The sequence below is a fragment of the Anser cygnoides genome, chromosome 3 (genome assembly GCF_040182565.1).
Source record: "Anser cygnoides isolate HZ-2024a breed goose chromosome 3, Taihu_goose_T2T_genome, whole genome shotgun sequence".
Lineage (NCBI taxonomy): Eukaryota > Metazoa > Chordata > Aves > Anseriformes > Anatidae > Anser > Anser cygnoides.
In genome coordinates this window covers 31,771,977-31,787,242 of record NC_089875.1, presented here as the reverse complement: position 1 = coordinate 31,787,242, position 15,266 = coordinate 31,771,977, and the positions used below count along the sequence as shown (strand labels likewise).

Here is a 15,266-nt window from a genome sequence, read left to right as displayed (position 1 = left end):
CAGGACAACATGCTGCTGTGTAAATTAGAGCCATAACTAACCTGGTTCAATGCTGAAGCACATGCCTTTCCTCTGACAAGATATGAATTAAGGGCTTCTTTCATCCCAGTGGAAGGAGCCTCTCTCCGTCGTTCCTAATAAGGGCAGTGCTGAGGTGGATTTAAAAGGTTCTTTCCTGTGAAAGGGGTTTGATCTGTGGTAATCTCCTATAATCTGAAGAGTAGGAGCAAACTCAGCATTAGGCCTGGATTGCAAATCCCCTCCCTCCCTCCGACTCTCTCTCTCTCTCTCCTTTAATTTCAAAACTCATTTAAATACAGTCTCTTTTTCCTTTTCTCTTCCATAAGGGACATTAAGAAAATGCCTTTCCAATTAAGATTCAAATTGGATTAATTATTATTAGTTAATCTCAATTCCAGTAACTGCATTCCTTCTTTTCATCTCTTTTAGAAATTATACAGTGTTAGGCTACAAACTGCATGTTATAACTGTATGTTAGCCTCACAGTTGATTTTCTTGTTCTATGTATGCAGCAGATGCTGTGCAGTTCAGAAAACATCATTATTTCCATTTTAACTCACCATTAAAGCTCTGCAAATTATATTTTCCAAATAAATCATTCAATGAACTTGATTTGTTTTGTTCTTGTTTTGTTTTCATTCATGAATTACTTCTGATCTACCCTAACTTTAGCAAATCTTAGTCTCATTTGCACATAATTTGGAGAAAAACATTGTACTCTAGGATTTATGCTTATATTTCTAATCTCAGCTATTACATTCCCCACATAGCTATGTGTGATATATCAAATGTTATTACTTCTACGCCCTCGCTGGATGAGAATAAGTTTTTCTATGGCCAAGTAATGAAGAAGACATGATGAACAGCAAATAATGAATGGAGAATACTTGTACTCATGTGAGAGTACTATATGCTAATACAGGCAGTGGTTAAAAGGACCATTCCCCACACATTGATATGAATGAAAAATAACCGACATGAATATTTATGAATTGAAGATGACACAGGATAGACAAGACACATTGGAACCAAACACGTTATGAGCCCGACTGGGTTTTCACCAGTGCATGTGGTAGAGAGCCTCGTTTCCCCATCAGTTGATTTTTACTGGGTAAAAAGTATCAGGGAGCAAAACAGCCAAAAGAGTCTTTTACCAGCACAGGAAAACACAATCCCCCAGCTGTTTTAGGAAGGTCTGCTCAACAAATCTTGTAGAGTGTTCTAAGGATGACAGAAAAGGAGACAAAAATGTAGACCTGAAGAAGCCCTGTTGCAGCTTGCAGAGCTGCAGCAATTTATATAGGTCTCTAACGTTGGCTAAATTATACTGGGGGTTCCACCTCTGTTCAGCACATTTGAGGTTCAAGTTTTGTACGGAAAGTATATATGAATACTTCTGTCAATAGTTATTTCATATTTAGTTTTAATATCTCATTCCAGTTTGTGTTTGGAGTATGCATCAAAAATAAACTCATTCTTGAAAGACTTGAGATTTCTCTTGGTGCATTTTGGAGGATGTTTGGTCTAATGTACAGGATTTCATGCCAAACTGAAGTACATCCTGTCTCTACTCACCACAAGTAGTATGGATAATGGGAACACTTCACTTTCCTTTCTATTTAAATGAATGGAATTATATATGCACATATAAATTAAATGTATAATAATTAGCTTATTAGAGCTAGTCTCAAAAATAGCCAGAAGTGTATGGGGCCTCTGTAGGGTAGGAGAACCTCTCCTCACTAAAATGAGATCCAGGTCACCTGTTTTAGAGATTAATTCTGAAGCTCTTCACCAGGTGTAATCCATATTAATGCCAGACACAATTTAAAAGTAGTGGCATTAGCAGTAAATCTCACATACCTGACATAGTAATGCCTTTTAGGTGTTGGAAAACAGGGTCATCAGTTTGACATTCCTGAAAAAAATGGTATAGTTTGTCTCCTGATGGAACAATGACAAACCAATGGGTTGGTTTGGTCAGTGTTTTTATGGTCAATCTGTTTGCTTATTTTGTGATTGTTCTGAAATTGTACAGAAATAGCCATCGCCAAAGTACTGATCAGGAGTGAAGAGCTAGCAAGGTCCCAACTACTGAAGTGTGTTTACCCTACCTCTTGGAAGAACACTAAAGGATTGCGGATGCTTTGCAAGAAATTTGCGTCCTCGGTTTCTGCGTGATAAAGGAGCTCTATTCATTTTTTTACACTGAACAATTAAAACATCAGTCACTGTAGACAACAACAAAGTGCAGCAGGGTAAATGAGAAAGGAGCATGGCCAGAAAGTGTATCAGCCAAATTCAGTCTGTTTATTCTCCTGTGGTACAGTTACTTCATCATGCCAGCTGGACTGAGGTGTATAGCAGATAAAAAATAGCTTCTTTCCTGAAACCAAATGATAAATCAGTGAAGAAATGGAACGGAGGAGATAAGAAACGTGGAGGGGAGGAGGTGCTGAGCCCCAGAAGGCCTGGCTAGAGCTGTATAGTAAAAAGAAACTTCAGCTGTTACAGGTTGATCTAGGCAGAAGCCTCCTTGTGGAGCAAGGCTCTGAAGGGAGCTGTAACCTACATTCACAAAGGAGGAACAAGTTCCTCAACATTATTCAAGCTTACACTTGGTGGTCTTCATGGGGAAAGTCCAACAGAGGTGGCTCTGACCTTCAGACTCTGGTTGGCCAAGGCTGGCAGAAGCTCACTGATTTGGGCACTCGGCAGCATGCAGATAACTGTAGCCCAGGTCTTGCAGCCAAAACTGTATTCATAACTTCTAACCAATGCTAACCACTAGCCAAAATTCAGCATATCATGGGCAGTTACATTTCAATCATTTGAATCTGTGTAGTCATTTTGGATCTGTCTGTGTAGCTGCCCAACCACATAGCAAGCTAAGGTTCTCTGGCAGCTGCTAAAAGCATTTGTACTAATGGCTCCCAGACTGTTCAAATTTTCGTGTACATGCTGAGCTTTGCACTGGCCTTGCAACCCAACTGGAAATGTCCACAATCCCACTGAGGTTTCTTCAACAGAAATCCATCATTTTATGTCCTGTATTAGACAGGAAGACAGTTAAGATAACATCTTCTACTAACCTTAAATCTATGGACATCAGTTTCTTAGGATTTAATTGGTACTATACTGAGTGGGTTTTGTGTCTCTTCTAAAAATATTTATTCTTATGTCTCTTCTATGAATACCTACTCTTCTACGAATATCTTGTACGACACAACTTGGCGCAGTGAAATGAAGTCTGGAAGCTGGGATCCTTTTTCTGCATCAATTTTGCATTATATGCAAAGTGGTATTTAAATGGAAGAGAGACTATCTGGTCTTTTGTTTCTCAAAATCATGTGAGGCACTTTTAGAAGTGATTTTTTTTTGTTGTTGTTTTGTTTTGTTTTATGGCACAGAGTTTCTGACTTGATGTAGTTGAGACTGGTTCTATTGTTGCTATACACTTTGGGTTGTGTTTAGTGAAATAGTGAGTCACACAGGAGGTGCATGCTGGCTTTCTTGCAGATGAGGAATGTTCCCATCAGCTCTGCAAATATACACTTGTCCATTTCCAAACTCCTCAGGCAACCCAGTCTCAGATGACAAGGGCTTTTTCACAAAGTCAAGCTTGACAAGCTCAGAGGCAGAAACTCCAAAACAAGAGGAGTCATTCAGAGCTCGTTTTGCTCCAGTTTTGGTTGCCAGGGTATGAATTTCAGAAGAAATTCACTGCTTCCCTATGGAGAATAGGTTAAGGACTCTCTCTCTCAGGCTTTGGGACAGAGCTCTCTGGAGTTTTCCTGAAGGTACCTTCCCTAAAATGACTAGCACCAAACACTACCACAGGGTACTGGGTAGAGCAATTTATTGGACTACTGAAGCATAACATGTTTCTACATAAGCATAACATGTTCCTACATAGCCATCCCTCCTGTCCATGCTGTGACCTATGCAGCAATCCCTTCTGGGGATCGCACTTCATCAGGGCAATTTGTGTATGACACCAATTCCAGCAGCCACCAGCATACATTTATGTGCTGCAATAACACTTGGATTGTATCAGCCCAATGAGTGGATTTTTCTGTCTATGGTACATCAGATTTATGGGCCTAATTATTTAAAGTTTCACATCTCTGAGTCATGTTCAAAGGAAGGAAGATTAACATATACTCTCTCTGGATTTTTGTCTCAGACTCATTACCATGGGGTAGAAAGTGGATGGTTTACAGCACGCAGCCCTGCCCATGTCTTCTTAGATCCTACATTTCATACCAATGTACCAATAAAATTGGCAAAGAAGACCAACTTCCCTGAAACAATAGACTCTTTTTTTCTGTGCAGACACCTGTCTTGTGCTTTGACTCATAAATGGTACAGGTGGTAATTAACAGTTTGGTATAAAAATATTCCTGCATTGTTCATTGCAGGGAAGAGCACAGGAGTACTAATACTTTAAAATAAATTAGTTCCAGTGAAAGGAACTTGAGATGTGTCATGAAAGGCAACCATTCAATTTATCATGGCTTGAAAAACATTGTAGGCAAACATGGCAGCATAACATTGCTAAAGTTGCCTGGCACATTCCCTTGGAGGTCTGCTTTTCTGGGGCCAAACTTTTGTTTGGAAATTTTCGACCTAAATGATTCTGCTGATTACAAGAGAAAAGGACAGAAAAAATATTTTCACTGTACCTATATTAAAAAAAAAAAAAAGAGAGATTTCTGAGACAGTTTTTGAAATGTTTTGGTTGTGTTTGTGGTGTTTGTGCTTTGAAGTTCAGCCTGGATAATTCACAAGAGGCTGAGCAGTGTCTTAGAGGTGCCTTGTGCTGCTCTTAGGGAATGTTACAGAGACCTGCCCTAGTCAAAAGCCTGGGGAAATCATGCAGACTATGCACGCACCATAAAGACCTAATTAGGTTTGTTAGTAAAAGTCTCTGGAGATTATGCATCCTTCATCTTCTCACAGCTCCTGCATGTGACCAGACTGCACATGTACCGCCCCCACAGCAGAGCAATTGAACTGGCTTCAACATGAGCTATGAATATTCCCTGTAAATGGTGGCTCCAGGGTACGATAGCTCTGGAGCTTAGTGCTTGTCTCTCATGTGCTCTCTGTAGTTCCCTGTTTAACCACCAGATACCATGAGGGGGGTAAAAATGGGTATAACATTAGAAAAAGGACAAATTAGACTAAGGCCACGAGCATGGTAAAACTGTAGATAGTAAAAATTATACTCAGACACACTCTTGGGGTTTGTGGGACCAAGGTATTTCAAATTACTAAGCTAGAACTTACTGGGTAGGTAGCAAGGAAATGTGTTTTAGTAAAGGAACGAGAGTTTAAAAGAGGGAGGAAACAAGAGAGCAAATTTGAAGAGTAGTTAAACACACTTGTTAGGAAAGAGGATCAAATGAGATCTGCTCAGCCCTACATGATGGGATCTTTGGATGTTTTTTTAGTGTTGGCTTTTTTTTTTTTTTCAGTCTAAAGTTCTCTGCACACATGTATATATAAAAAACAAACAAACAAACAAACAAACAAACAAAAACTATTATACAGGCTGACCATGTAGTACATTCTAGGTATAATGTAAGTCTTGTGGGTAACCATGCAGAACATTACTGCTCCTAAGAGTAAAAGTACTTTTGCACAAGTTCTGGTCTGCTACCGGTCTTGTCTTCCCCTGCAGCTTGTCTGATGCCAGCCTCTGTACATGCGTGGCCAGCGTCTGGCTCCTTTGTCACAGACTTGCACATGACTGAGCACAATCAAACTGTGATGCCCATGCCTGCGATTTGACAAGTAATTAATGCACTCCGTTCCTATTTCCAAATTAAGGTTCATGGATTTTAAAGTCAGGATTTAAGTTCTCCTAGTACAGGCTGTGAAATATCAATATTTCTATTTCCCACCAGTTTCTCTCAGCTGTGTCCAGGCTCCTCATATGACTGACTGTAACATCTGATGCAGCTGACTGCTCCTGCCAAAGCACAAATAAACCAACAAACAAAAGAACCTGTTTGTCAGCACAAGCAGGGACAGTGAATGCAGAACAGTAGCTCCTTGTGGTCTGCTTGCCTTCCTGCAAAACACAAGTCCTCACTGACAGGAGATGAATCTATAGCATGTGATATGAGAATCAGGTGAACTAATGCCCTAATGTAAGAGCTGAGCCTCTGCTGTGGTCATATGAAACCCCTCACCTTCAGTTAAGCTCATTTGAAGCACTGAACTCTACCAGCTGGGCTGACATGAAGATTATCAACTAATCTTCTTCCTAGAAAGATGAGGTTTCTGGTCTCTCTCTTCATCTCATTAGTATTTCATTAAAAAATAAATAAATAAATAAATAAATAAATGTCCCTTCATTACCAAAGCAGAAAGTCTGTGTATAACTAACCATAAAGTTAAAGAGCGCAACCTATATGTGCATTCACATGTTTACGTAAACAGGTATGTGTAAATACAAATGCACACATGCTGATATAGCTATATATGTATATGTATTTATGTCTGTGGCATTTGCCATCTGTTAGCAGTGTAATATTGGGAAGAAGCATCTGGCACTGTTTCATATAGTAGGGCCTTTTGACAGCTGATTCTAGGGAATGCTGTACCTTTGAGGATTAAGGAGTAATTAATTAGGACTAGGTAGGCATACTGCAGAACACAAAATTCCTATATTGAAAGCAAGAGTTTCAAGGTACTCTGATGTAGTTTTCATCTGGCTTAAAGCCTAAAATCAAACCTAATATTTTTTGGGCGGGATGCCCTCATCATATTTACAACAACTTAAAAGTGAAATGTAAGATATGTTACTTGTTAATTTTACATCCAGATTATTATTACATCTTCAGAAACGCCCAAGTAGTGAATTATAAGCACTGAACATAGAGGGGAGAGATTCATTGAGAAATGCTTCCAGAGAAATAGACTGCAAGGGGTAGGAGAGGTGTGCTGCATGAACCACATGGTGTGCTATGTGTTACCCATGGGTTAACGGGTACAAAGCACTGGAAACAGATGTGACATTCAAGCTATTCAAGAGCTAAAATGTTTTCTTGGTTATCAGATGGAATTATTCATTGGCTTCCAGGTTCAAAAGTGCTTAAATCATTGCTGCATTTATTGCACTCGCTCAGAGCCTCCAAGGGCTCTTTTTGGTTATCTGTCTCTGCAACCCTTTGCTGGGTCGAGTGTGAGAATGAAACAAGTAGTCTCTTGGAATACTATTTCCTTCTGTTTCCAGAGCAAATCAATCACATGGTGTGGGATACAAACAAGTTTCGCAAAGGAAATGCTACCGCCTTTCAATCTTGCATCAGACAAGGCAGAGGTGCTTTTCATTGCTTTGTTGTTATGCATTGATTTTTAAATGAATTAATCCAAATTTTAACCAGGAATTGATTGAAGATTGTAGACATATAAAAGGTTATCTTCCCCAAAAGGCAAGTGGAAAGCAAACCAGTTGCCGTCCTCTAGAGCTGGTAAAGACAGAAAAGACATTTGAAACCAGAAATACATTCCAAGTCATGAAATTTGTGAGGAGGATACAAATTTTAAGCAAATTATAGGGTTTGTTTTGCTACATATATGTACATACACAGACATTCCACAAACACACACATTTTCATGTTCATATATGACCTTTTTGTTCCTAGCAGACACCATGTGCACTCCACATCATCACAAGTTTCAGAAATTTCCATCTTGTCATCTTGTTTAATAGGCTCCATCCAGATGATATTTTGGGGACTCTTTTTTTTTTTTTTTTTTTTTTTAAGGAGGAATCTTTGTGCAGATTTTCACAGCAGAGTCATAGCCTGTTCTTTCAATAAATGACATCATATTTTTAGAATGAAAGTTTATGTCACTTATACAAGAATTCAAAAAATTAACTTACAGGGGTACATATGCATACACAATTGTCTTTAAATTTTCTCACAAGATTCACATTAAATTCTGTGGAACTTTTAATTGTCTGGGCTCATTTTTTTTTTTTTTTTCAGTTGGCTATGGCTGCTCTGCATTGTCCTTTTTACTATCTACTCTCCCTGACCATTTGCATCTGAAGCACAGTTGGTGCAGCTAAATACCACACTACTGCATGTTAATTTGTGTGACAGCACTGTTACTTGAGGCCTGCATGAATTTTGCCATGTAGGGTTGTGGGACCAGGGAATTAGGCCATTAGAGTTAGCTCAGCTCCTCAACAACATATAGAAAATATTTATTACACTCAGGTAAGTGGATATCTCTATATAATTTCACGAGCCACTGATGTGCAGTTGCCCTCAGGAATGGAGTAAGAAATAATCTGTACCATACAACAGCAGTATAGAGAAATAATCATACCCAAAGATGCTGAGTGAGGCGTACCTGTGAAAACTGAGGTAAATATATGGACAGGTAGAGCTTGGTCAGGATGTGAAGGGGGGGAATCCTGGGGTCACACTCACATGTTATCAATTAGGGCATTGATGCATGTTGTAACCCAAAAGGTGGTGTTGTCTTTGGCAGTGCTGAAGCTCTCAAAGTGACATGGGGGAAGTTGCAAGATAATTTCAGAGACTTGGCATCTGTGAGAGCAGGGCAGTGGCTCGCGGCACCTGAAGGATGACCCTGACCCAGTTGTTGCCTGGGCACTGGCACCACCACTCCAGGTTGTTCCATCTTTCTCTCAAGGCTGGTCACTTGCCGATTTGCCATGTGGCTCTCTGCCTCACCTACAAGTCCCTTGGTCTTCTTCCTCCCAAATGCCGTGAACACCAAAGGCAATTGCTGGGTGCTCATTTAATTTTACTCACTATTTGCAAATATGCTGATGCGGATTGAGCCTCATTCATTAAAGCTAAATGAATTGAAATCATGATTAACAGTAATAAATACAGCTGTTAGATTGTGCACTTTATTACCTGGGCTCTTTGGCAACTATCCATTATTTTAAAGCAGCATCTGTTGAGTTACTCTAATCTTGTATGAGAATGTGAAATAGATGTTTTGCTTTTTAATAAAGAAAAGAGTGTAAGATATTGCTTTTGAAAATTCACAGCTGCATATGCTACTAATATTGATGATGAACTCAACAGCTAAATTAAAAACAACCCAGACATCATGCTCAAAGGAAAGCAGGAACATAATAATAAATAGTTGAACCACACCACAGTGCAACAAGGAAAAGAAAAATCATTACATGAACTTCTTTAGGAGTCTTCAGTGCAACATAAATGTAAATGTCATTAATAGTTAATAGGAAGCTGCCATCTGGACAGTTGGTTGATGCAAATTCTGGCACTTAGAGGTGTCATTTCTCTTGGAAAACATGAGAAAATCAGAAATTTTGAAAGATATTGCAAACAAAGTTTGACTGTATCTCTTTTTAATATATTAATGTTGGCTGTGAGCAAAAACCTACAAAGCCAATAAAAAAGCTTCCTCTTATTTCTTCACCTTTTTGATCAGGGGAATAGTTCACTGTTAAAATACATTAGTGATATAGACCTCTACAACTGTAACCACAGGGAAAAAAAAAATGAGATGTCCTTTAACAAAATCTTTTCTCATGCATTCCAAAAAGGTTTTCAAGATCATATTTTAAATAATCACTGCTCCTTATACAGGTTTCAAAGATGATCACAGAACAGCAAATAAATGAAAAGCAGGTACATTTCTTTTCCCCAATAATTTTTTTACTGTACATTTTGTAGAAAAAAATAAATAAATAAAGAGTGAAAGAAAAAAGGAAAAAGGAAAAAATATTCTGATCACAGGGATGTCATTTTCTAAAACTCCAAGTAGGAAACATGACGAATACAAGATCAAGTACACAGCCATGTCACAATAAATCTCTGCACCTTTAAAAAAAATATACATAGATTTTTTTCATGTTTTTTTTTTTTTTGTGCCTTGCACCCTTTCTACATGTCTTTTACAAAATCATAGGAACAATGTGCAATTTCAGAATGGTTCCCAGCAGCTAATCATTGGCAGCCAACAAGTAAATAAACAAGAAAGACAGTTGTAGTAGCCACCAAAATACTGGAAATCACAGTAAAGTCACTGAGGACAATAAGTCACTGAGGACAATGGGCCATGTGCATTCCCAAAACCACAGCAATGCTCCCCAAAAGGGAATCTGAGAATCAGTTTACAAGCCCTAAAGAGCTCCTGTTCTTAGCAAATAGCTTAGTGTGAGGGATAAGGGCGTTGTAGGACACTGCGGACTGGGGAAGGGCTGGATGTAATGCAGGGGACACATGGGAGACTCCCTGCCTTGTGACATCCAAATTTCACTCATTTTATGTGGCTAATTGGGAACATACCCAATCCACTGAAACACACAAAAACTTACATTTCATGTGATGCTACTGGTACAGTCAAGCCGTGTTGCGGTGACTGTACAGACAAAAGAGCTTTTGTCACAACAGGGTGAAAGTTTGTGTTTTCTTTGTCAGTAGAGCAGAGAGTGACAGTGTGACCTTTGCCAGAAGCCATTGTATTCATAATGTAGACTGTTCATGGGAGACACTTTGGTTTTCCCTCTCTTTTTCCTTTAATATGAAATTTTCATATCTATTTTCCCCATCTTTAATAGCAAAATCCCCACAAATATCAATAGCTGTTGCAATCTGCTTTAAGCACTGAGAAGCCGAGACTATGAAGAAGATGGAAGAAAGGATGATTTTTTAAAATTTATTAGCTCCTGGATTTCTGGATTTCCACTTTTTTTTTTTTTTTGGTGGTATTGGAGGTGGGTTATACAGTACTTCAGAAATTTGATCTCTGTGCATATCCTCCTTCTCATCTATGGGATTTGATAAAAGACTGAAGACAAAAACAAAAATGCAGGGAAAAACACTTTCTGTCAGGGAAGAAAACAAAACAGAACTAAACAAAACTAAACCAACTCAAAAGCAGTAACAAGGCAAAACAAAACAAAATTTTAAAAAATACACTAAATCCCAACCAAAAACCCACTCAACAAGTACTGTTATTTTCCCAGCTGTCATAGTTAACACTATGAGATTAAGATGAACAATTTGCTCTGATCTGTCCCTGTGGATGCCCTGCCTGCACGTTTGAGAAAATCACTTGCAGTAAAAAACAGACGCATTCTAGCACCAGTCTTACATCCACAGAAGCCCCTTTCTGTGAATGAAAGAAAAGGAAAAGGTGCCCTTTAAAAAAAAAAAAAGACCACCCCTCAAAAACAAACCAAACCAAAACAAACAAACAAACAAAAAAGATTTAAAATTAAATTTATGCTGTCGAACCCCTTTTCATCCTCCTTATTTAATCTTGTTTGACAGTTCACCAAGAGTCTGAGAAACTTTTGGAAAGCAATGCTAAATATAACTAGTAAAATCCTTGAAACAATCACACATGGTTCAGTTGGGTCCAGACAAGAATGGTGCCATGCGTGCCTATTCACATTTCAGGACCTTCTTTCTCCTTTAGCATCCCTATTATTATTATTTTTTTTACCTTTCTTATTTATTGGCCAGTACATCTGAAAACATTTACTCCCCTCTCCTTCCAAATGCATGGCTCTGCAGCAAACCACACTTTATCACACATGAGGGGAGAAGATGGGGGGAGACACTGATATTTACACCGTGCTTTCCATTACCCACTCTGAACTCCCATAAGTCCCTTTCGCCCCTGTTAGGTCATTGTCATCATACTGTAAAAGCATGCCATTCACTGAGAGGCTCCTCTTTGTCCAAATGTTTGTTATCTTTTTTGGGTAGGTGCAACACTGAGATGTGGCAAAGTCTCCCATGTCAAAAGAATGGCTACGTTTAGTTTTGCCCTCCAGAGGCAACATGAGGAGGCTGCGAAATTTGGACTCTGGCTGGCCCAGCAGTGGCTCTTTGTCCGAGTGATGAGCCACAGTGGAAGTTCTGGAGTCTGTCGTCTCCTCCTTTTTCTGACATTTCAGTTCCAGGGAGGCAAAAGCTCCCATTAGCCGGTCAATATTGTGTTTTGACCTGGAGGGGGGCCTCCACTTACTGGACAATGTGCCCTGTTCACTTTGGAGGCTATAGTTATCACAGTCACGGCTATTCAGAGAGCTGGAAGAAGAGGAGATGCTGCTCCGCACAGACTCACAGTTAAACTCCATAAGTTCATTTCTCACCACCACTTTGGGATTTACTTGGGGCAGGACTCCATTCTGAACTGGTTGTGCTCCATTTGTCTGCGAGTAGACATTGCTGACACTGGACATCTTCCCCTGGGAATTGTTGCAGACCTTGTAGCGTACCATGAGTATTACAATGAACACCAGCAGAGTCGCCACAATGATGCCTCCAATGATGAGAATCATGGTACCACCCAGGAACTGGCTGTGCATCGACTGACACTGAGGGTAGTCTTCTTTGGTGAAGAATTGGGCGCATCCCACAATATTGGTGGCAGTAAGGGTTGTAGCCGTGTCATCCCACATTGCCAGTACACAGAGGTCATAGCCTGTTCCAGAAACAAGGTTGTTTACGACAAAGGCTTTGTTTGTAGCAGGAATCATCCTTAAAAAAAAAAAAAAAAAAAAAAAAAGGAGGGGGGAGAAAGATAAAAGAAAAAATGGGTTATTCTTGACACTGAAGGAAAAAGAAGAAAAGAGAACAGTCATGACAGTAGCAGTTTGGGTACTGGCAGAGAGGAGTCAGAGACTTAAAGTTCAAACAGGCATTCAAACTTCCCAGTTCCTGTGGGTCCAACATCCTAGCAGAAATGCCCACACTAATGCAGAAGTTTGAGGACCCTCTACCCAATGCGCAACAAATGGGATAAGAAAGAAAACAACAACAACAAAAAACCCTAGTCTGTTCTTTTTCTTTGTTCACATCTGCCTGACCTAATCTTAAATATATTCAAACCTGAACAGATAATTCATAAAAATAAAATAAAATAAATAAAATAAAATAAAATAAATATATATATATTATGTCTACAAAGAACAGTTCTTTCAGAGTGTGCAAATGACTGTTGCATTTGCTAAATCTGAACCTGGCAGTCATGACAGTGCTTTACGGGTGTCTGAACATTTACTGTGTAACACTGGCAGGTTGCTTACCTTGTGAAGACAAGAAGCTACATTTGATTTTCACATTTTCTGAGAATACGAGGCAGGCGGCCACTTCTCTTTCTTTTCAATTCCATACCCCTCCTTCCCCTCCCTTTTCCCTATCCTCCTACTCCCTACTGTGGAAAAAATGGCTCCTAGGAATGCAGCTCTCTGCTTTGCCAGACATTTCTTCTTGCAACTGCTCTCCCTATTTCAGTGAAAAAGAAGTATTGGCATTTGCAGTATGAGCTGTGGAGGCATGAGTGTGGAGAGATAGGAAGATATGGAAATGGAAAAAAAGTATTTATTTATTTTAAAATAAAAAAAAATCTAGTCAAATCCAACCCCAGTTACAGCAAGTAAGTTTACTCCAACTTTATTTATGGATATTGTTCTTTGCTGCCACAAAACTTAAGTAGTCATTTGATCTCATAAATTATTAGAGCATCACTGGCATTTAAAATTAGCTGTTGGAATGAAAATGGTCTACACCCATTTCAACTGGTGAAAAAACTGCAGCATGTTAGAGGTAGGCAATGAAGAACCTCAGATTCAGTGCTTGGTGGGTAGCCAAGAACAAAGTCAAAGAGGTATCCCATGCTTTTTTTCTCTTTACTTCCACATAATAACTGGCTAGAGGGAGACAAAGTAGCTGAGCTTAGAAACAGCCCTTTCTGATTTAGATCTACTAATCTCCAGCACAAGCAACAAAGTACACCACACAGCAAAGCTGGTGTGAGTGTAATTGGGACAGTAAGGCTAGGCCAAAACGAAAAGGCATACTGCCTGTGGGTGTGCCAAGCTTTTTTCTAGCCCCAAATAGCCATCACAGCTAGCACACATTACAGCACTCCAGGGACCCTTCTGTGCAGTGTGAGGGAGCAAACCTGCACACAGGAGCAGCATCAGGGCACTGCAAAGGTGGACATCTGATCATCTTTGCATTTATGCCCTTCCACGCTTACACTGCCCTTCATTATGGCCACAGGCGAGGATGTGGCCCCTTTTTAAAAATCAATCAAACAAACAAAAAAATCTGTAAGTAAATATAATATCAGTGAGAGACACCTGGAATATAAATATAACTGGGCAAGTTTACTCAGTATTATATTTGAGATCCTTGGTACATTTATCACCCTAATAGAGATTCTCTGTGCAGACATAGATGAGCTGTTCAGAATGAGCTGAGAGGACATAAAGCAGCCCTCCTGGAAAACTCCAGGTACGGTTGCTAAAATGGTTATTGATAGTCACAATGGTTGGTCTTGAGTTATTTCTAATTGTTCTCGTCTCCTGAGGCTCTGACAACAATACACCACTGGCTACAACAGCAGCTGGGGCAAAGCTTGCTCAGTGTTGAATTGTTCGAGGAACAGTTTTGTATTGTCTTCATAACTAAAACCCATAGACCACAGTACTGATTGTTCCTGTTGACTATTACTGTATTTCTCTTTTCCACCAGTTGTTATTGTAGTTCACTATAGTATTCTCAGGCCTGTGAATAAGTGGGCCAGCAGGCCAGCCGTTACAGCTATTTCTATCTGACACATATTCTCACATTTTCCAGTTGATCTGCAAGAAGGGACATGCTGACAGCCTTAAAGGAAGGCCTGGTGCTGATCAAAATACTATTGCACTTATTGTCAGTTCGGTCGTCCTCAGCAAGCCAATTCCCTCAGCTCTCCCAGGTCCCAGAGATTGCAGGGATATGTCACCCATCCCACGCTTCACTCTGCTCCAGGGAGTGGGAAGCCTTGTCTCAATTCTTACTTATCTTGCATAGGCTTCATATAGTCCCCATCCTGCCAAGGGAATGACATATGCACACACCAAGGATGACACATGGAATAACAGAATCCTATCAGTTTTCAAACGTACAATCTTCAGACTCAGGAACAGTTTCACCCATCACTTTATACCTCCTTCTATAACACCTAGTGTCCACTTTCCACCATCACTCTCAGCTTCATGCTTAAAAAATTCTGCGGTGTGTGAGCCCTTCAGAAATTGTTTCACTATGAAACCTCATTACAAACAAGTAGTATAGTTAACAGAATAGACAGCCCTGCAAAACCGAGTATCCGTCTTGGATCATAACTCATGAAAAACAGAGCTATAGTACCATCTGCTAGAGTGGTTCCTTTTGCTTTACGCTGATGAAACACAGAGAGATCTTTTTATT

At 39.6% G+C, this 15,266-nt stretch overlaps 1 protein-coding gene across 1 annotated transcript in view; it reads right to left on the bottom strand.

The window, feature by feature from the left end:
• Nucleotides 1–7,324: 7,324 nt before the first annotated feature.
• The window catches only part of LRFN2 (leucine rich repeat and fibronectin type III domain containing 2), a 161,032-nt gene continuing 153,090 nt past the window's right edge, over nt 7,325–15,266 (bottom strand). Inside the window, exon 4 of the mRNA XM_013171054.3 lies at nt 7,325–12,545. Within this exon, the coding sequence (XP_013026508.1) occupies nt 11,627–12,545 (919 nt within the window). The 3' untranslated portion in view covers nt 7,325–11,626. The remainder of the gene's footprint in view (nt 12,546–15,266) is intronic.